General features: G+C 50.6%; 1 protein-coding gene across 2 annotated transcripts in view; it reads left to right on the top strand.

The window, feature by feature from the left end:
- Positions 1-19,240, top strand: part of BBS9 (Bardet-Biedl syndrome 9) — a 340,657-nt gene that overhangs the window by 288,445 nt on the left and 32,972 nt on the right. For both annotated transcript variants that reach the window (XM_045827319.1, XM_045827320.1), the window contains one exon: positions 165-387. In XM_045827319.1, coding sequence (XP_045683275.1) covers positions 165-387 — 223 coding nt within the window. The remainder of the gene's footprint in view (positions 1-164; positions 388-19,240) is intronic.

Genomic DNA, 19,240 nt, shown 5'->3' with positions numbered 1-19,240 from the left:
AGGCCAGGAGGAGTTAAGTGCCTTGCTCAGGGTCAAGCAGCTTGCAGAGCTAGAATTCAAAACCAGACTGGTCTGGGGTAATCTGAGAACCCGATTAACAGACAGGTGCCTGCTCTGCTCATTTACCACCTTTGCATGTATTTAAAATGGGCTTTTGCCTCCAGGGCTGGGAAGAGACGGTGGATGCTGCTGTCTCCTACCTCTTGAAGACCTGCCTGTCGAAGAGTTCCAAGGAGCAGGCTTTGAACCTCAGCAGCCAGCTGACCAAACCCAAAGACACGGGCCGACTGAAGAAGCACATCACCTTGCTCTGCGACAGACTGGCCAAAGGCGGGCGTCTCTGCCTGAGTGCGGACGCGGCTGCCCCGCCGACCATGGTCATGCCAGGTAAGCGCCCTGCCCGCGCCGCCGCGCACCGCTGGGCTTTCCCTACGTAGGGGCGTGTGTCTGGGGTGTGCTTGGGATACTAAAGTGCTGGTGGCCAGGGAAATTGCTTTCACATTTCTCCTCAGATTTCCCCGGGTAACCACTTGGATAAATATTCTTGGGGTATTTGCTTGCTAGACATTTCTAGAATGGTATGCCTTTTTTTTTCCTTCTCCCTGCTTTTAAATGTGTGATCCTTTTTGTTTTGCTTCTCACCAATGAAAAGTGGATTAGAGAGTGAAACTGAATGTGATCTCACGATACCACATTTCTTAGATGAAAATAGCATCGTGCAAGCGCTAATGTTATCCAGATGAGCCCCGGCCCTTCTGCTGCCTGCTTGGACTGGGGTCATCAGAATGCGGAGAAGAGACAAAGAAGAAGCCTGGGGAATGGGAGACGAGGCACCCGTCAGCCAGGGTGAAAGGGTCAGCCCTCCCCTGAGTGACAGGCAGGCATGGCCGTGGGCATCCAGACCAGCCCTGCCCGCCCCCAGGCAGAGGGTCCCTTGCAGGCAGCGGTGCACCCCGACTTCCTGCTTCCGAGGGTCTCTCTTCATGGCAGCAGGAAGGAGCTAAAGTGAATGAACTGGTTAAGTGCAGCAGTCGTAGCATCTATTTCCTCCCGAAGCAAGGACCGGAGTAAGGGACCTGGTTTCCTCTTCTTCCTTCTTACCTGCCTTGTGCCCCTCCCCCACCTGTGCTGATGCTCTTCCTGTTGCTGCCTCTCCTCCCCAATCGGCACTTCTAGAAGAAAAGGGAATGCAAGCAGAAACTCAAAAAGATAAACTGGGAGACCAAGTCGCCTGCTCTGGTGGGTGCGGACTCCGGAGGCAGACGGCCCAGAGTCTGGGTCCGGCCCCTACCCCCAGCTGCGCGTATGGCCCTGGGTGTGTTAGTCAGCTTTCCGGACTGTTGGTTTCTTCCCTCTGGGAGTGGATATAATAATTCGCCTCTGGTGGCCAGGGCCTCAGATGCTTGTAACGTACCTAGTACAATGCTTGGAGCAGAGACACGCTTAGAAAATTGAAGCTATAATTTTTACCATTGTTATGGGTGCACGTGTGATTCGGCCTCTGAATTTGGTGTAGGGGCATGGAGTCCCTAGTCTGGGGTCGTGGGGCTCTATATTCTGTGGTTTTTCCTATTAAATATTCCTAACTTGGTGTTTCAGAATAGAAGTGCCGTAAAAGCAGTTGGGATAGTTTGTCAAATTTAGGTCCTCTTCGTGTCACCCTTGTTAACATCCTCCAAACCGGTCCTTCAGCCTCTGCTTTTTCCATCTTCTGTCCACTATTGCCAGATGATTTTCCTAAGAAATAAGTATTTAGACTTAATGAGATAGTAAATGGAAAATGTTCACTATAGTCAGCACTCAGTATGCGGCTCCCCTCCTTCCTTGCCAGCTGGGAACCCCGAGTGGCTGGGGCAGGAGAAATGTGTGGAAGAGACGGGGACCGGGCCCCCGGGTGGCTGGGGCACCTGCCTTCTCTCCCCCACGCCCCTGTGGCCGTGTCTTTGGGAGGAGCCACGAGGAGTCCAGTGACCATGCCGTGCACAAAGACGGGGGCACCCGGAGAGATAGAGGCTCCCCTAGTCTCATCTGTTGCTTCTGGGACTTGGGTCACTTGGTTCAATAACGACATTTGGGAGCAACATGAGGGCTGCGTGCCTGTGAGCCCTCAGTGCAGAGTTTGAACTGTACGGAAAGAAGGGGCAGAGGAAAGGAGGAGGAGAAGGGAGGAAAGGAGAAGTGAGGGAAGATAGGAAACATATTTGTCCACAACCAGGAGTCTATAAACCGCGTCTGTGTCTCATGCCTAGCCCGGCCAAGTTCATCCCGCTGGGGAGACGGGGGCTGTGCGTGTTTGTGCCTCACTGTCACGGTCATACTCACCGCTGTACCTGCCCGAGACGCCCCCTTTGACCCTGGCTGAGTGACGCTGTCACTCGCCCGGACCAGTCCCGACAGTGAGCGGGTTCCTGCTCCGCCGGCTCTTCGCCACTGCCGCGCTCCTTTACCGCCGGGGCCCTGTCCGCCCTCGCACTCAGACCTTCCCACGCTCATTTCTGTGCTCTTGCACATTTTTGAGGTCGAAGAACCACATCGAATTTTTGCTGTTTTACAAATAGAAAGTGGAGCTAAGAAAAGCTAAGTACCTTGCCCAGAGTTCCACGCTTACGGGAAGGGCTAGGCCTAGACTCCAAGTCTCCCAGCCCACTGGGCCCGCAGTGGTGCCGTGCATTTCGAGCTGGGCCCCCCCCCCACCCGCCCCGCCCCGCCTGCCCCGTGTGGGCGGTTCTGGATCTGGCCTCCTTTCCCTCCCACTGGCCCAGCCTGTGGGAGGGAAAGGGCAGAAATAGCTTCGCGCAGCCTCTTCTTCACTGTGAGGACTAACGATACATCTTTGTTTTGTGCTGAATTTTTATTGTCTCCACAGTTGACGTGATGCCATTATCATCACAGAGATAACAATGCTCTGGGTTATTTCTGTTTCAAGCCAGTAACTGTGCACTTTCCAACGTGAGTTTGGTTACGATAGTCGTTTCAGAATACGTGAAGGTACGGTGGCGTGTTGGAAAGGATGGGTTACTGGACACATGAGCGTGCAAGTACTTTTCACAGCCGTGCTCTCTCTTTAATAGCTGGGCAGGAACTCAGAGATCATCCGGGCTCACCTCCTGCCCCCAGTGGCTGAGCGAACTGCGTCCCGGACAGAAGAAGTGACTTCGTGGTTGGCAGGGAAGGGAGGGGCAGGGGTGTGTGTGCTTTCACCATGTTCCCTATGAAACTGCGGGCGGATAAACATCTCAGAATAGGAACCCCTTGGTGTTTTCCGGCCTCGTGGCTTTATGAGCCCGGCGCCTTGGCTGGGCCTTTCTTGGCTCCGGTGAAGGCCGCGATGACAGCATCCACCCTGGCGTCCTGCGCTGGAACGTCTCTCCCCCTCGGAACCCCCTGGTGGCCTCCTTGGCCACACATCCCTCCTGCTGGCCTTACCGGCCGTCAGGCTCCTGTCACGGGCTAGCCTCTCCTTTCCTGTGTGAGTCCTTCCCATCGCAGGGCCGTCAGACTCACACATCTCTTCTCCGGAGCTCTGCCACTACGTCTCTGTGCTGGGGAACGGCACTTGCATTAATGTCTCTTTTCTGATCTCAGCTGTAGGCGTTCTGCCCCGAGGCCGGGGTCACAGAGGGCCACCGGGCAGTGTTTTTGGGAATCAGAATGTCAGTACCTTTAGCAGCCTGGCTGGTATTCTCATACACCTGTGTCACCTGCCTCGTCCCTGCAGGTGCTTGAGGCTGAGATTTGCGTCAGATTGCCTGAGGCATCCTTTGGTGACCTCGGTGTCCAGGACTGTATTTCAATGGCCTGATTCCAGCCAAGACTTGAATCTCTCGAGCTCACAGGCACAACTGAGGGCATATCTGGGCGGGCCTGACACGGGGTATTTGGAAACGAAGCGTGTGAACCTCTCGAACGCTGGCACTGTTACCCTCTCTGTTTGCCTCGTTACACTTGACCTCATCTGGTTGATGCCTTGTCCACCGAGAGGTGGTGTGGACCAGCGACGGCCCACGGGCTTGCAGAGCCAATGGTACATACGGGCCCACGGCAGGGCAGGCCGAGCAAGCTGGGTGAGGACCAGACTCACAGACAGTCCGGGCTCATCGAGGGTCTCGAGTGAGTATTTCCTCAACGTGGGCGAATGAGTCGGAGCCGTAACGGGCCAGAGCTTCCCCCGTGTTTCCCTTGGCACCATCGGGTCCTGGGCCCACAGGAGGCCAAGACTGGGGCGGGAGGCAAAGAAGCTTTGAACGTAACATGAGCCTCTTTGTGGGTACGGGTTAGGAAACTTATTTCGAGATGCGGTGTGGACCACCCAAGAATTAGGATTTTGTGCATTTTTACTGTATTGAGTGGGTAGGAGAACAAAGGAGTATAAATCTGACTGAGGTATCTTTTCTGTCCTTTTGGGAGATTTATTTAAAACTACCACTTTTTAATATTTAAACAAGTCAATGACCCTTTGCCGTGAGGGTTGGATGTCATTTTTAGGCTACTTCCGAGTAACCCATTTCAACAGAATGTAAATTTGGTTCTTTGAGGTCTCACTTAGGTGCTGGATAAGACATTTGGTGTTGTCAGTGTGGTTTAGCTTTTGGTTTTATATTTTATTTGAAATTTTGTAAGTTTGAAATCCTTCATTAAGAAAATTTAGACCAATTCAATATCGGAAAAGTCACAGGAAAAATTACTAAGTGGATTCGGAATTGATTTCTCCTACAGAGGATATAATACTTTGTGTATTTTTTTTAAAGGAGCAAGTTTCAACAGGGGAAAACATTTACGAACAGTGGACTTTGCATCCGAAGTTCGTGGGGTCCAGTAGCTTGGCCCTTTACCCATCGTGTGACATAGGACACGTCTCTTAGCTTGTCTCCCTCTCGGTTCTCTCAGCTCTAAGGAGGAATGACACTGCTGCTTTTCCACAGAGTTGTTGTTGGCCAAATTAAAGCCAATAGTACTTGGAAAATGCTTAGCAGGTGCCTGACACATAGCAGATTCTCACTACATACGAGCTTCTATTAACCGTAATTATAAATGCTAATGTAAAATCTCAACGGTACCTGTGGGAGCTTAACAAATGTATTCTCGAGTTAGAAGAGTGAAAATACAAGGTCAGACAGGGAGTTTTCAAAGGGGAGAACGTCAGAGTTGCCCGTTCAGAACACGTGTTACAAAGTAACAGTAAATGGCAGTGCTGCAATTATAACAAAAAGAGAGCTTGTTGCCCCAGATAGAAGGCCCAGAATTGGTTCAGCTGTGGAAGGTCTGAGACGAACTAATGTCAGAAAAAGACGGCCTGAAACTGGGGCCAACGTTTCATTGTTTTCACTGGTAAAACAAAACACGGACTTGAAAAATAAGTAAAGTTAAAATTAACAGTAAGTTTATTGTAGCGTATATTTGCCAAAATGTATGTTATACCTAAAATTATGTGCTAATTCTTAGAGACACCCCCGAAAGAGTTGTGTGGGGTCTTGTTTTTGCTTTGTTCCAGGCAGGACGGTGCATGCTGAATCGGAGTGCATGCATGGGCACCTTTACAAAGAGGGTCCTGTTTAGGGAAAAGGATTTCAAGGCACCAGCCATTTTCCTTGGAGTCTGCCCTTGTTTTGTAAATTTCTTTTTTGTAGCCTTGTTTTCCATCACCATTTGTCTCCCCTGTACCCTCTTCCACCTCTCCCTACCCCCCGCCCCAGGAGTCTCTCTCCATCATTTGATGTGCAAGTCATTTCTTCAGAAACATCTGTCATGTCATGATTCTTGTCAGGTTTCTTCTCTTCTTCCTTCGCTGGACTGGCTGCCAGATTGCCTCTGGTTACTGTCCTTGCATGTGACAAGAGCAGTTCTCCAGTGACACGGTGACTGCAGTCAATCTTGCATTGTCGGCAAGATCTGCAGTTTCCCTCTGCAGCCAATTTATGTGCCTTTGCAGCAATTTCAGGCAGCCGGGGAGAGGGGAGCCGATATAACATGTCGGTCGTGGGGGGATTCACCCAGTGTTCGTCATGAAAGATACTGGAGTGGGGACTAACTGTATCAAGTGGTCGGTGGGTGTTGGAGTGAACATCTTTGCGCTGTGGTTTTGCTTTTCTGTGACTACAGCTGGTATAATTATAACTTCTATAAATAGGAGGGCCCACCCCCTAATTATATATGTAAATATTTAGAATGTGCTGTTCCGAACTCAGACCTCTTGTGTGAATGTGGCATTTCAAAGCACTGGAGAGAGGGCAGGATGAATGAGACCAAAAAAAAAAAAACGGCACCAGGAATTAGCCAACCATGTGGACAGAAAAGAAAAAAAAACAGATTCCCTAGCCTATGCCATGTGCCACAGCACATTTCAGATAAAGGAGAGATTTAAATATAAAGCAGTGAAATCACAGAACTCACAGGAGACGGAAGTGGCTGGGCACACAGATCCGGAGGCAGGGTAGGCCCTTCGGAGTCAGTCGGCCGGAGTCAGTCGGCCGGAGTCAGTCGGCCAGAGCCCGCCAACCAGGGCGTGTGTTAGTGGCAGCTGCCCCGGGGGCGCAGGGCGTCAGGTGGCGTCTGCGCGTCTTCCCGCTCCTCTGCCGTATCTTGTGCGTGTGTGTTCCTCCAAGGGACCGTGATGGAACTTACTAAAGGGACCGTGATGGAAAGTACCAGTAGGAAGCCAACTATGATTACATCGGAACTGGTAGTCGGGGAAAAACAAGGACCAGTTTTATAAATCAGAAGCTATGGCTTTTTATTCCCCAAGGAAACGAGTCATCCGAGGGCAGCGACTCGGCGTTTATGGGGCTCGTTTGCATGTCATTGCTGACACGTGAATGCCCACGTCCTTCAGGGGCCCTGCCTGCAGGTGCAGCTCGTCTGCGGATGCCGCCTCCCACCGTCTCTGAGCCTCCTCGCCGGGAGAGGGCCACGTCGTCGTGCAGGGCGCTGACCTCCGAGTGGTTTTCTCACCTTCTCACGGTGACTTCAGCGTTGCTAAACCCGGTGAGCGCTGCGCCTGCAACCCACTTGGCTGCTCCGCAGCGTGGTCACAGTGATGCCATTTCCTTCTTAGAATATCCTCACTCCTTGGCGTCTCCCTCACCTCTGGAACCTGTCCCTGTCTCCTCAGACCCGTCTTTTCCAGTCTGCCTGGTGGCTGCTGGTCCTGCCTCTGTCTCTTGTCTGATGGTGCTCTGACTTCATGCTTTCCTGGACAGCCTCATCGACCTGCCACCTGGAACCCGCGGGCTTCCAAGCTCACGCCTTGCTCTCTGCCTCTCTCCCAGCTTTCACGCGCCTCTCTCTCGCTGGCCCACGGGCCTCTCCTGTTCCACACGCCCGAGTGGAACCCGTCTCCTGTGTGTGCGAGCTCAGTGCGTGACACTACCCCACGCCCAGGCCAGGGACCTCGGAGGCAACCTTGACCCCCCGTTTCCCTTACTCACCGTGGTGTTAGTCACCGGGACGTGATGACGGCACCTCCCACATACATCTCTTTCGCCATCGCCACTGCTGTCACCTCCCTTAAGGCCCCTGTTTCCCACTGAGACCATTAAAACGACCTGCCAAGAGTCTTCTCGTATCAAGTCCTCCTTTATTTTTAGTACTCCCCCCAAAAAAACAACTTATGAATGTTCATAGCGGAATCATAGTCAAAAAGGGGAATAGCTGTCAATATTCATCAACTCGTGGATATATAAAGAAGTGTGGTATATCCATACAGTGGAATATTCTTTAGCAATCCGAAGAACCGTAACATGATGCACCTTGAAAAATTATGCTAAGTGGAAGAGGCTGGTGGTCCGAAATCACACATTGTACGGTTCTGTCCATATGAAATGTCCAGAATGGGCAAGCCCATGGGGACAGAGTGTATTCGTGTTTGCCTAAGGCTGGGGGAGATGGGGTGGGTGGGGAAACGGGTATGATGGCTAATGGGTGTGGGGTTTCTTTTAGGGTGAGAAAAATATGCTCAGATCAAATTGTAGCGATGGCTGCACAACTCTGTGAGTATACTAAACTATCGAATGTACATCTTTAAAAGTATAAATTGGCCCTGGCTGGTGTGGCTCAGTGGATTGAGTGCCAGCCTGCGAACCAAAGGGTCGCCGTTTGATTCCCAGTCAGGGTGCATGCCTGGGTTGTGGGTCAGGTCCCCAGTAGGGGCCCCGTGAGAGGTAACCTCACATTGGTGTTTCTCTCCCTCTTTTTCTCCCTCCCTTGTCCTGTGTCTAAAAATAAGAGTCTTTAAAAGCATACTTTAAAAAAAGAAAGAAAAGTGTACATTGTATGATATGTGAATTATATTGCAATACATTTTTGAAAATAGCTTATATTTGTTGGTACCCAGATAAACATCATCTTTGTAGAAATTTAGAAAATTCAAATGAGAAGAAGAAAATTAAAAATCCCTAATAATCTAACTACCTGACAGTTACAAACTTTACCAGATACAGATTTATGTATGTGTATACATACATAGTCTACATATGTATATATACATATTCTGCCTGCCTTTTTTCTTTACATGTATGTACTTTTGCTTTATTAAATTGGATCATTCTGTACCTACTGCTTCATAACCCACTTTTAAAACTTTACTTATCATATATCACTATTGCAGTGTTAAATATTATACATTATCTAGTAGTTGCATACTTTACCAGTCCCCTTTTGTCAAATATACAAACTGCAACGGACTCTAACATGATAAATAATTATTTAGTGAATACTCTTTTAGCTAAATCTGTGTGTGCATCTGCACTGAATTTATGCTCTTTCATGAGTGTGAGTTTCTTTCCAAAAGCAGAGGTCTGGGTTTGTCGCTTCTCTGCTTGAAAAGAGGCTGCAGCTCCCTGTCACCTACCAATTACATCACAAGTCCTGAGCCTGAAATGCCGTGTTCTTTACTAAATAGAGCGACCCCATCCTTCCAGCTCTTATATGGTGCATTTTCTTCCTCAAGACCCTTTAGTGATAGAGAATTACTTGGTATCTTCCCAGCACACATGCTTTGCAAGTTTCTATGAGTTTAAATAATTTCCTCAGCTGAGAGAGTCCGTCTCTGGCTGGTGGTAAAGTCACACCGATTTCTGGTTCAAAGGTGGTCCACAAGGCACCCCTGTCCTCCCGCTGCTGCTGTCCCTCTCTCCTCCGTGTTCCCCGGGCCCCTGGGCCCATGGCCGGCGTAGCACTTAGCACAGGTCCAGTCATTTAACACTTTTATCTCATCCGCTGCCCCTGCACCAGTCTGCTGGGACTCCCACATCACAGTACCGCAGGCCGGGCGGCCCAACCGACAGAAGTTCACGTCTCACTGTTCTCGAGGCTGGAACTTCAAGATTAAGGTGCCAGCTGGTGCGTCTCTCCTGAGGCCCCTCTGCTGGGCGTGCAGATGGCCGGCTTCTCCCCGAGTCCTCACGGGGCCCTGCCTCCCTGCTTGCTCACTCCTGGCGTCTCTCCCTCCTGTTATAAGGACACCGGTCCTTTTGCATTAGCGCCCCATCCCTGTGACCTCATTTAACCTCGGCTGCTTCTTTAAAGGGCCTGTCTCCCAACACTCACACTGGGGGTTAGGACCTCAACCTGTGAAGTCCAGGGAGGATGCAATCTAGCTCATAACACCCCGGGGCAGGGGTGGTGGTGGGGGGAGAAGGGCATGGAGTGCGCCGTCTGTACTGCGCGCTGCTCTGCGACCTCAGAGCCCGCTTGTGCCTGGCAGGTGTATGGTCATGCCCCCCATGTATTTTAAACCTTTTTGTTTTGGAATAACGTAAAATACCTATAACAATTTTAATTACAGACTCACAGGAAGATACAGAAATACTACCCAGAATCCCTGCCCTTCCTCCAGCTTTCCCCAGCGGGACTATTTTATGTAACCATAGCGCAGTGTCAAAAAACAGGGAGTGCACATTGGTCCACCTTATATTTTCAGAATGAATCAGCGGACCTTCTAATCAAGAGGGTGAGTCTTGAAGTAGGTGTAAGTTTTAGACTTTTAGAAACGACAGAGGCAGACATTGCGGGTAGAATCAGGGATGTGAGCAAGGAGACGTGGGCCGGTAAGGAGGCTGGGTGAGTTTCAGGTTAGAAATTCAGGTGGCTAGATCGGCGGGCACTAGCCCCTCGGGGACTTGGAAGCCGCATCAGAGAGACCGAGCAGCTGCTAACGTAACGGGAGCTGTTGCAGGTTCTGAAGCTGCAAGGACACACAGACAGCAGTGCTTTAGAAATACTAATCTCGGCCCTGGCTGGCGTAGCTCAGTGGATTGAGCGCGGGCTGGGAACCAAAGTGTCCTAGGTTCGATTCCCAGCCAGGGCACATGCCTGGGTTGCAGGCCATGACCCCCAGCAACCACACATTGATGGTTCTCTCTCTCTCTCTCTCTCTCTCTCTCTCTCTCTCTCTCTCTCTCTCTCCTTCCCTTCCCTCCCTAAAAAAATAAATAAAATCTTTTAAAAAAAAAAGAAATACTAATCTCACGGTGGTGTGCAGGATAGAGGGAAGTGTGAGAATAGGTTAGAATACAGATAGTCCATCAGGTTTTTTGGTTGCCGTTGATGGAAATGATCAAGCTGGTGAAGTGGATCTTGTTTGTCGTGGATAACGTGCTTCGTCTGTAGTACCGTGAGCTTCCGCTGATGTGGGCACGCCCAAGAAGAGACATGTCAACAGCTGGGTCTGAGGAATTTCAGCTTAAGGGAAAGACTGAAGCTTGAAAAGTATATTTTTGTGTCCTCAGCTTCGAGTTCATATTTTTGCAATTGGATGAAACCTCGGGGGGCATGGAGGCATCGGGGCGGGACCACTAGACCGAGGATTGAGCTGCAGAGCCACGAATGTGGGACAAGAAGGGAATTCTATGGGAGGAGTGAATTTCAAGGAATTCCCAGAAGAGGCGGGATCAGCACCATCAGGGGCAGTGAAGGTCAAGGAAAGGTCCTTTGCCAACTGGAAGGAACAACAGGGGAAGGCAGATGGAAGGAGAAGGCTGTTGTCGGGGTTTTAATTTCTTTTCTTTTTCTTTAAAAAAGATGCAGAGAGGTTTGAAGGTCAGGGGTGGTGGCAAGATGAGAATGTTAAAATCCAATCTTCAGGTTAAGTGGGAAACTTTGAGGAGGCAGAAAAATAATCTAGAATATAGGTAAACGGAATAGATTTAGTATTCGAGAAGAGAAAAACATTAGAACCCGGATTTAAGTTGGGAATGTGTGGAGATTAAAAAGAAAAGTTTAACGAAGTCCAGCCACATGGGCTTTGCAGAAGCCGTTTTCCACCGACCCGTGAGAGAGCGGGAGGCATGAATGGTGGGGCGGGCACCGACCCGTGAGAGAGCGGGAGGCATGAATGGTGGGGCGGGCACGAAGGCCGACCTGCGGCAGCCACTCACTGCGGGAAGGAGAAGCGCAGCCATTTAGCAACTGTGTCGCTTCTTATTCTTGTGGAGTCTTAGTTCCTAGCTTGAAACGTTGAGATAATACCTGCTTGCTTTGAAACAACATACTGTTTCAAAAAGCAGACTATATTGTTTAAGAAAGCATTCAGGCCCTGACTGGTGTGGGCTTGGTTGGAGCATTGTCCTGTATACTGCAAGGTTGTGGGTTCAATTCCTGGTCAGGGCACATATGCAGGTTGTAGGTTCGATCCCCAGTTGGGGTGTGTATGAGAAGGCAGCCAGTCTGTCTGTCTGTCTGTCTGTCTCTCTCTCTCTCCCCCCCTTCCCCCCCCCATCTTCCTTCTCCCAAAAGAATTAAGATGTCCTTGGGTAAGGATTAAAAATAAAAAGAAAGCAGTCGATTATTAATAGGATGGTTCTTATCCATTGCAATAGGGAGGTCTTAATGGGCTGAATGGAAGGTTAGTGGAAGAATATTTGAACCCAGGATTTGGATTGTGTCCAACAGGAGAAGCAATTAGGAGTAACTCCAGGGGAAGTCTGCCATCAAAGACTCTTACTGTCCCTGTGTGTACTCAGCAAATACTGGTTGACAGACAGCTGGCTGGTAACTAATTATTGTACAATGTGGTGACCAAAGCCCGTTCCTGGAAGTGGGGTTGTTGATGCCGGAAGAGAGTACCGGGGGAGTTTGAGGAATTTCCTTTCCTGCAGATGTTTAAACTAATGTGGACACTCACCGGTCTGAAGATAATTGTGGGGGAAGCCTGGCTTGAAAGCAGAGGAGTAAATTAAATACCTTTTAAAGGACACGACTATTTCTGTTTCTTTGCTGTGTCGTATGGACAGATCGGTCGAATGCTGACCCTGTACCTTCGCCCCACTGTGAAGTGAGCTTTTCTTTGGACTCTTTACATAGGAAATACTACAATGGAAACCCTAACTCTGTAACTTTCGTACCCTTAAAATTGCTTAAATTGGTCAAAAGAGGGGTATTTCAATACCTGGGGCATCCCTCAGCAAGGTTCCATCTCTGAGGCTTTGCATTCTGTCAGAAGTAACCGTCCTCGCTTGCTGTTGGCATTTGGGCTGTTGGAGCTTCAAATGTGAGGATAAACATGGTATGTATTCTAGCAGTTGCTGGTCTGAAGGGGTTTCCACAGTCACCATAAACTTGTAACTATTTTGCGGGGGGGGGTTTCTCCCCCTCAACTTGCACCCCCACCTCCACTGCCGCCACCTCAGTGGCCGTGTGTGCGACAGTAGGTTTCCCCGTTTCCTCCACATTCTGATGAACGCACTGCCCGCTTTCCGCCCTTGCCCTTCTCCAGCTGCTGCTGCTCCCGGTGCCTGGGGTCTCCCTACCAAGTCTGGTCCTGAACAATAACATGTTTCTCCACTCTCAGTGTAAATTCACGAGGATCATTAAAGTTGTGTTTATCGTTTTTAATTTTCCTGGAGATCCCAGGGTGCCTGGGTAAAGGCATTGGAAGTGCTCAAAAGCAATTCATTGATCAGTTACCTACATGAGACCACCATTCAGACTTGTTTTATGTCATTATTTTTATTACAAATTTAAAATATATGAGTGATGAGAATGTCCGCAGGTAGATGGGGCAGACCCAACAATTTGGCCCATTCCTGAGGCTGAGTCGTTTTTTAATTCTGGCCAGCACACACACGGCCTAAGATAGGAGGGACCCCACTTCTGACACCGCGTGGCCCCGGCAGCAAAGACGGCTCCTCCCCCGTGGGCTGGCGTGCCGAGTGAAGGCGGGCTCACGCTCCTGCCGCCAGCCTTTAAAAACTCTTAAAAAAAAACGACCACGTGTAGTGTGTTTATTCAGATGAACTGTTGGAACAGTCAGTCCCTTCTCATGTGGGTATAATATGGATTTCTTAAACAATTAAAAATTAAAATGAAATCCTATTTCGCTTGATCCTGGCGGCTCTCGGAACGTGCAACTATCGGATTCTAGAAAGCGGACACCTTTAGCTGTCTCCCTCTGCGTGGCGAGGCTCACCTCTGTGTGTGGCTCTCAAATGCAGCCTTTCGTTCCTAACTCCACAGGTTCCGGTTAGCTGCAGTTCTTGAGTTTCTCTGCAGACCGCTCTCCGAGCCGCCCTCCAGGGTCACGCGGAAAGTGTGACCCAGAACGAGGGGAGGCCACTCTCCATCTTTCAGGAGCCGAGCTTTGCGCTGCTACCGATGGGGCGGCCTCTCCCGAGTGCAGGCGTGTGCGTGGCGGCCGCTCTGAGACACGGGTGGCCTGCGTTAAACACAGGCTCGGAAGTGGCTGCAGCCGTGAAGCGAGAAGCCAAACAGAATTGCTTTCTCCTCTCATGCTGTGTGATCTCACCTGGTCCTTCCTCGGCGAATCAGTTTCGTTCACTTGTTTTGATTGGTTTCCTCACTCAGCCCTAACACTGAATTGCCGTGACTTTGCTCAAGCCCCAGCCTCTTCAACCCGCCCTCACCAGACGCTGCAGGGGACATCACACCTGCCGCACCCTGAAGGTCAGAACTGTCCAAAGCAAACTCTGGTTCCCCACCGGTTCATCTAAAAACTTCTTTTTGTTTTTATTCATCTTTTGTCTCTCTGTGTTTTCTCAGAAGAAGACACATGTGCTCTTAGCATCAGACTCAGACTTGTTTGTCATCTTGCCTACAGGACTCTGTTTCTTCTCTCTCTCTGTCCTTTCTCCGCCAGCAACGCCCCCTCCCAATTCCCCGTTGCCCTGTCTGCTTTCGCCACGCAAGTCTCACCATCAGCCTTCCTCCTGCCCCTGCTCTTTGCATACAGTTCCCTTTGCCTTGAACACCATGCTCTGTTCGCCCCCTGATACTCCCCCCTGCCACTGATGCACTTGCTCACCAGCTAATTTATAGCCATGCTCAGGTCTCAAGTTCAAGGTCACTTTTCTTGCTCATGGGCTCTTTGACTTTTCTTCATAGCACGAAGCGTAGTTCACAATTACATCTTCATTGTGGGTTTAATATTTCCCCCACTGTAAGTCTGTGCTGTGAGTTTCACGAGGGAAGGGGCCACATCTGTGTTATCAGTGCCGTAGACTCAGCCGAGTGCCTGTCATGCCGTGGGTATCCCAGAGACAGTCGATGGGTGGATTACATCTCCCCCCGTTTCCCTGTTTCCTCAGGGACCTTGTAGTCCCACATTCATCTCAACTGAACCATCCATCTTTTCTTTGTTGTTGTCGCATTCACACTTCTTAACTTTGCTCAGTTTTTCTTTTTTTGATTATGTTAAACTGTCTTGTTATTCTTCCCTGCCAGACTTATAAATTATACCAATTTTACTGTGGTCTCTTAAAGACAAATTTGGGATGAAGCTAAATAGCAGCATCTGTAAACAATTCATCTGTTGGCCCAAGGAACAATATTAGGAGCTTAATGAACACATGTCAAGTTCTTAAAAAGGGTAAAGGAGCTTTATCCATGAAACAGGACTATTTTTTTGTTGTTCATGTAACAGATACTTGAAAAAGTAGTACCATGTTCCAGGCACTATACTGGGCATTTGGGTGTGCTGATTCAGAAGAGAGACTGCGGTCCTGCCCCCACGGAGCTTGTATCCTGGAGGGAGATGCAGATAATGAGCAGGGGTGCAGCCACGCAGGGGAGTTCCTGGGCGTGTTCCGTGCAGTGAAACAAGCCGGGAGGTGAGAGAGTTGGGGTGGAGCTACTGCAGGCAAAGTGACTGGAGACGGCTTCTGGGAGAGGAAGGGTGAGCGGCTAGGGGAAGTCAGCCAAGCCAAAGGAATGGAATTTAAGGGCCAGGATTTGCGAAGAGAGTAGAACATATGTATTCTCATAAAAAGGGGGGGGGGGTGGTGGTGAGAAGGATATATGTGAGGTGATGGATATGATGGGGGATCCTTTCAAAATGTATTCAAATATCAAACCAGCACATTGTAAACTTTGTTTTTTATTTTTATTTTGAATTCCCTCCCCTTACCCTGAGGACATCTCTCCATTGCTTTTAGAGAGAGAGGAAGGGAGGGAGAGAGAAAGAGAGAAAACATCGACGTGAGAGAGAAACATCAGTTGATTACCTTTTGTACGTACGTGCCCCAAGCAGGGACTGAACCTGCAGCTTAGGCATGTGCCCCAAACAGGAATCCCACCGTGACATTTTGGTTTGCAGGACAGCGCTCAACCAACTGAGCCACACTGGCTGGGGCACACATTGTAGACTTTAAATATGTAACAATTTTATTCGTCAGTGATACCTTCATAAAGCTGGGGGTGGGGTGGGGGGAATTTAAAAGCCTGGAGGGGATACAAGGCTCTCTCTGGCCTGGTCTTAATGAGGAGGCATGGCAGGGGGCCCATTCGGTCGTGGGGTGTCCCTTACATCCCACGGTAAGAAACTTAGATGTGATCGTGTAAGAAGTGGCAAGGCACTGAATGGTTTCATACAGGGAAGCTGCACGATTTGATGTAAGTTTTAAAGACTTACTCTGGCTACTGCGTGTGTGGGGGGCGTGATCTGGAGAAGGGATGGAATGAGAACGGGGAGCGGGTAGAGAAACGTCGTGGAAGTTCAGGCAGGAGACGACAGTGACCGGGCGTGTGGCAGTGGGGTAGGTTTAGAAAGAAGTCGGGCATTTTCAGAGGCTGGAACCCGTGGAATTTGGTCGTGGGTTGCACGTCAGGGGTGCGGTGAGGGAGGAGGCAGCGCTGACTCCCGGGGTGTGGGCCCGGGGAACGAGGGGGACAGCGGTACTGTGTGTGCATGTGGGCAGGGGGTGGTGGGCAGAATCAAAGACTCTGTTTCGGGTCTGTCTCACTTGAGGGGCCGAGCGGGCCCCCGGCTGTGGATGGCAAGTGGCCCGGAGCCCAGGGGAGACGCCCGGGCTGCAGAGAGTGTCGGGAGATGGCAGCCCCCGCGTGGTGTTTGCAGTCGGCTGGGCTCCCTCTGTGGGGAGAGCAGAGGGAAGGGGGCACTCGTCTGAACCCTGGGGCCTCCCAGCATCTAGAGGTCAGGAAGAGGGGCAAGGACCGGGACTGGAAATTGCGGAGAGGCAACCAGGGAGTGAGTAAGAGGAAAACTGAGCGAGGGCAGTCACATGGCTGCCAGGAGAGGAAGGACGTCCGAGGTCAGCACGGCCGCGTGCGGCCGGCCGGGGCGGGCACCAGGGGGACAGGGCGGGGGCTGACATTCTCTGACCTGGGATTCTTAGGGATTTTGTAACATTTCTTCTCTTGTGCATTTATTCCTCGTCGATAGTGGAAATAAAGATTTACGTGTTTTTTAACCATTTTCTTCGGGCTGTAGAAAGAGCAAAACTAAGCAGTGTCTCGAACAAACCCCACTTTCTCCCGTCCTGTTACGTCTTCAGAGGGACGCGGTGTCAGCCCGTCCCTAACTGAACCACCTCACGCTTCTCGTTCGAGGGCCGGCCGGGCCCTTGGCCATGTCCCACGCCTTTTCGCCTTGAACCCTCGGCTCCACGTGGGTCAGCTTCTTCGCTTACCCCTTCCTGTGTTGCCGGGACAGCCAGGCAGTGGACAGTTGATGGGGAGCAAAGCAGGCGTGGTCCACACTGCTGGGGAGCCTCCCTTCTCAGTTGATGAAGTAAGGACGAGCGTCCAGTGACAAAATGAGGCCAGTGCTGTGACGGCAAGAGAGGACCGAGGCTCCGACTTGGGAGGTGGCCGTGGAGACCCGGGGGAGCGGGTGGAGAGGAGGGCCTTGTCGGGAGAGGACCTCGCCGGGGTCTGGAGCTGGCCCGGGGCCGGAGCTGAGCGGCTCCCGGATGCTCGTGCCCGCCCGCCGGCCCGCGCGCCCTCCCCGAGGAGGCACCTTGGCAGAGCACAGGGCCCGAGGGAGACAGAGCATGAGTCACTTCTGTCCGTGTGGAATTGGAGGGCTTATCTCATGTCTGCTTTTTCCTGAGGAAGGCTTCCCCGAACAGTCTGCCCTCAGCTAATTGTTCTGACTCACATCGATTAAATATTAGCAGTTTCATCTGCCGCGGCCTAGTGCTCACGGTCCGTTGGCACTTCGAGTTACACTGTCTGGTTCTCTGATTGCCGTGTGCACGCGCTAAGTTAGAACCTGAAATCGGCTTGGGACACAGATGAAGTGATTCCTGGTTTTGTTCCTGCGACTGATAACACTTGGCCGAGCATGAAGTTATGCTGGGGTGCAGGTGTGGGCTCCCAGGGTCGCTTGGTGACTTTCCTGAGACCCAGCATAATTTCCTATGAGTTAATTAACAACCTACAGAGATTCAGCAAATAGCACGTGTGTTCCAGGCGACAGGACGGGTGAGATTGTGGCCATCGAGTCGATGACACACTCTGTCTGACCTACTCGTGTCAGATGCTCTCTATCGGGAACTACCTTCTGATTAAGGTCGTGAGACCCAGGCTACTGAAGTTCAAGTCAAACCCAGGGTGAAGAACCCCTTAGGAGTTTTCTCAGTCTTCAGTTTTGCTTCCTGTGAGTTTTTTTTTCCTTTAACACATTACAAAGTATCTTCTAAATTTGCCTCTGTAATAGACCTTGATAGCCCTCTTCATGCTTCGAATTGGCCTCAGCGATTTCAGTGTTGGAAAGTCGGGATTTTATTTCCCCAGCTGTTTCAGTGTAATATATTTGAAGACAGAGGCACTGTCCTGTAAGTTTATAGCCTAAATAAATCTATTTTGAAGGTGTGCTGGTCCGAGGCCAGGTGGCATAAGGGGAGGACATACGAGCTATTCAGAGTTGAGGAGCTGGCAGTGACTTCGCCTCGGGCCGCCAGGAAAATGACCTGAGGGGCGTGGCCTTGCCGGAGTCGTCTGCGGGCACCCGAGAGCGGCACGGCGCCGCCGTCAGGTCTGACACGCTGTGTCCTCTGTGAATGGTATTGCCACGTTCGCCACCTGGGGGGGACGAGAAGGGGCAGCGTGGGTGACTTCAGGAGGCATTCTGAACGCTCGTTCCAACAACGAGGAGGACGAGCCCGTGTAAAAGGAGGCAGGCCTAAGCTACAGGGCTGCGTGGGGGGGCGGGGAGTCGAAACGTAAGCTTTCCTGTTCTCCAGTCTGTGTTTGGCTCATCAGTCATTTAGCAAATATTGACTTAAGCTCCTCTTTCTGAATCTTTATCACTTTAGGCATGGATTTTATTACAGGACTAGTTACCTTTCTTTTCCCTGGTCTTGGCTCTCCTGTAAATGCCAATAATAGTATTCCAAAGAGGTGTTGTGAAAAACTTATTAGTATTAAAAATATATATCATGATAACGCTGTCTTGAATGCTTGTAAAATCATCTCTCAGTAATCCCAAGGTGCCTAATTGGACCGCTTATCTGAAGATCTCTCACTTGTTATCATTTGCATTTGCCAAGAATGTCTAGAAGGTATGCACTGAGTTTCCATTTGAGTAGCTTTTTGAATTACTTAAAGGGCCATCATCATTAATTCATATTTAATATCCGAATCTAAGGTTTCCTTATTGCACTAACACACTGTGGGTTAGCCGGAGACATCACTTAATTTGAGAAAGCAGAAATGCTCAAAGGTACCAGCCAGACTTTGATTTTTATAGTGAAAATTAATTTCAGTAGCTCCCAGACTTGCCCTCTATTAACCTGGCCAACTCCACTCCTGGGCTGTGGCATCTGGCGTCAGGCCTCCGCACAGAGCGCTCTGGGTGATGAGAGTTCCGAGGGACCATCAGCTGGAGGGCCGTGAGGGGGCGGACCCTGCACAAAGGGTGCCCTCCTTCTCTGCCCGAGAGGGCGGTGCAGTCTGACACTGAGCTGCACGTGGACGTGGGCATTTCTGACGGCTCCGTCCAGGCCGACGTGCTGCAGGCTGTCCTCTTCCCAAAGACCCTACGGTTGTG

This window comes from Phyllostomus hastatus, unplaced genomic scaffold (assembly GCF_019186645.2).
Source record: "Phyllostomus hastatus isolate PE091 unplaced genomic scaffold, TTU_PhHast_1.1 phas_scaffold_78, whole genome shotgun sequence".
Taxonomy (NCBI): domain Eukaryota; kingdom Metazoa; phylum Chordata; class Mammalia; order Chiroptera; family Phyllostomidae; genus Phyllostomus; species Phyllostomus hastatus.
Note: the sequence above shows the minus strand (reverse complement) of the source record. Positions and strands in the feature narration are given on the sequence as shown.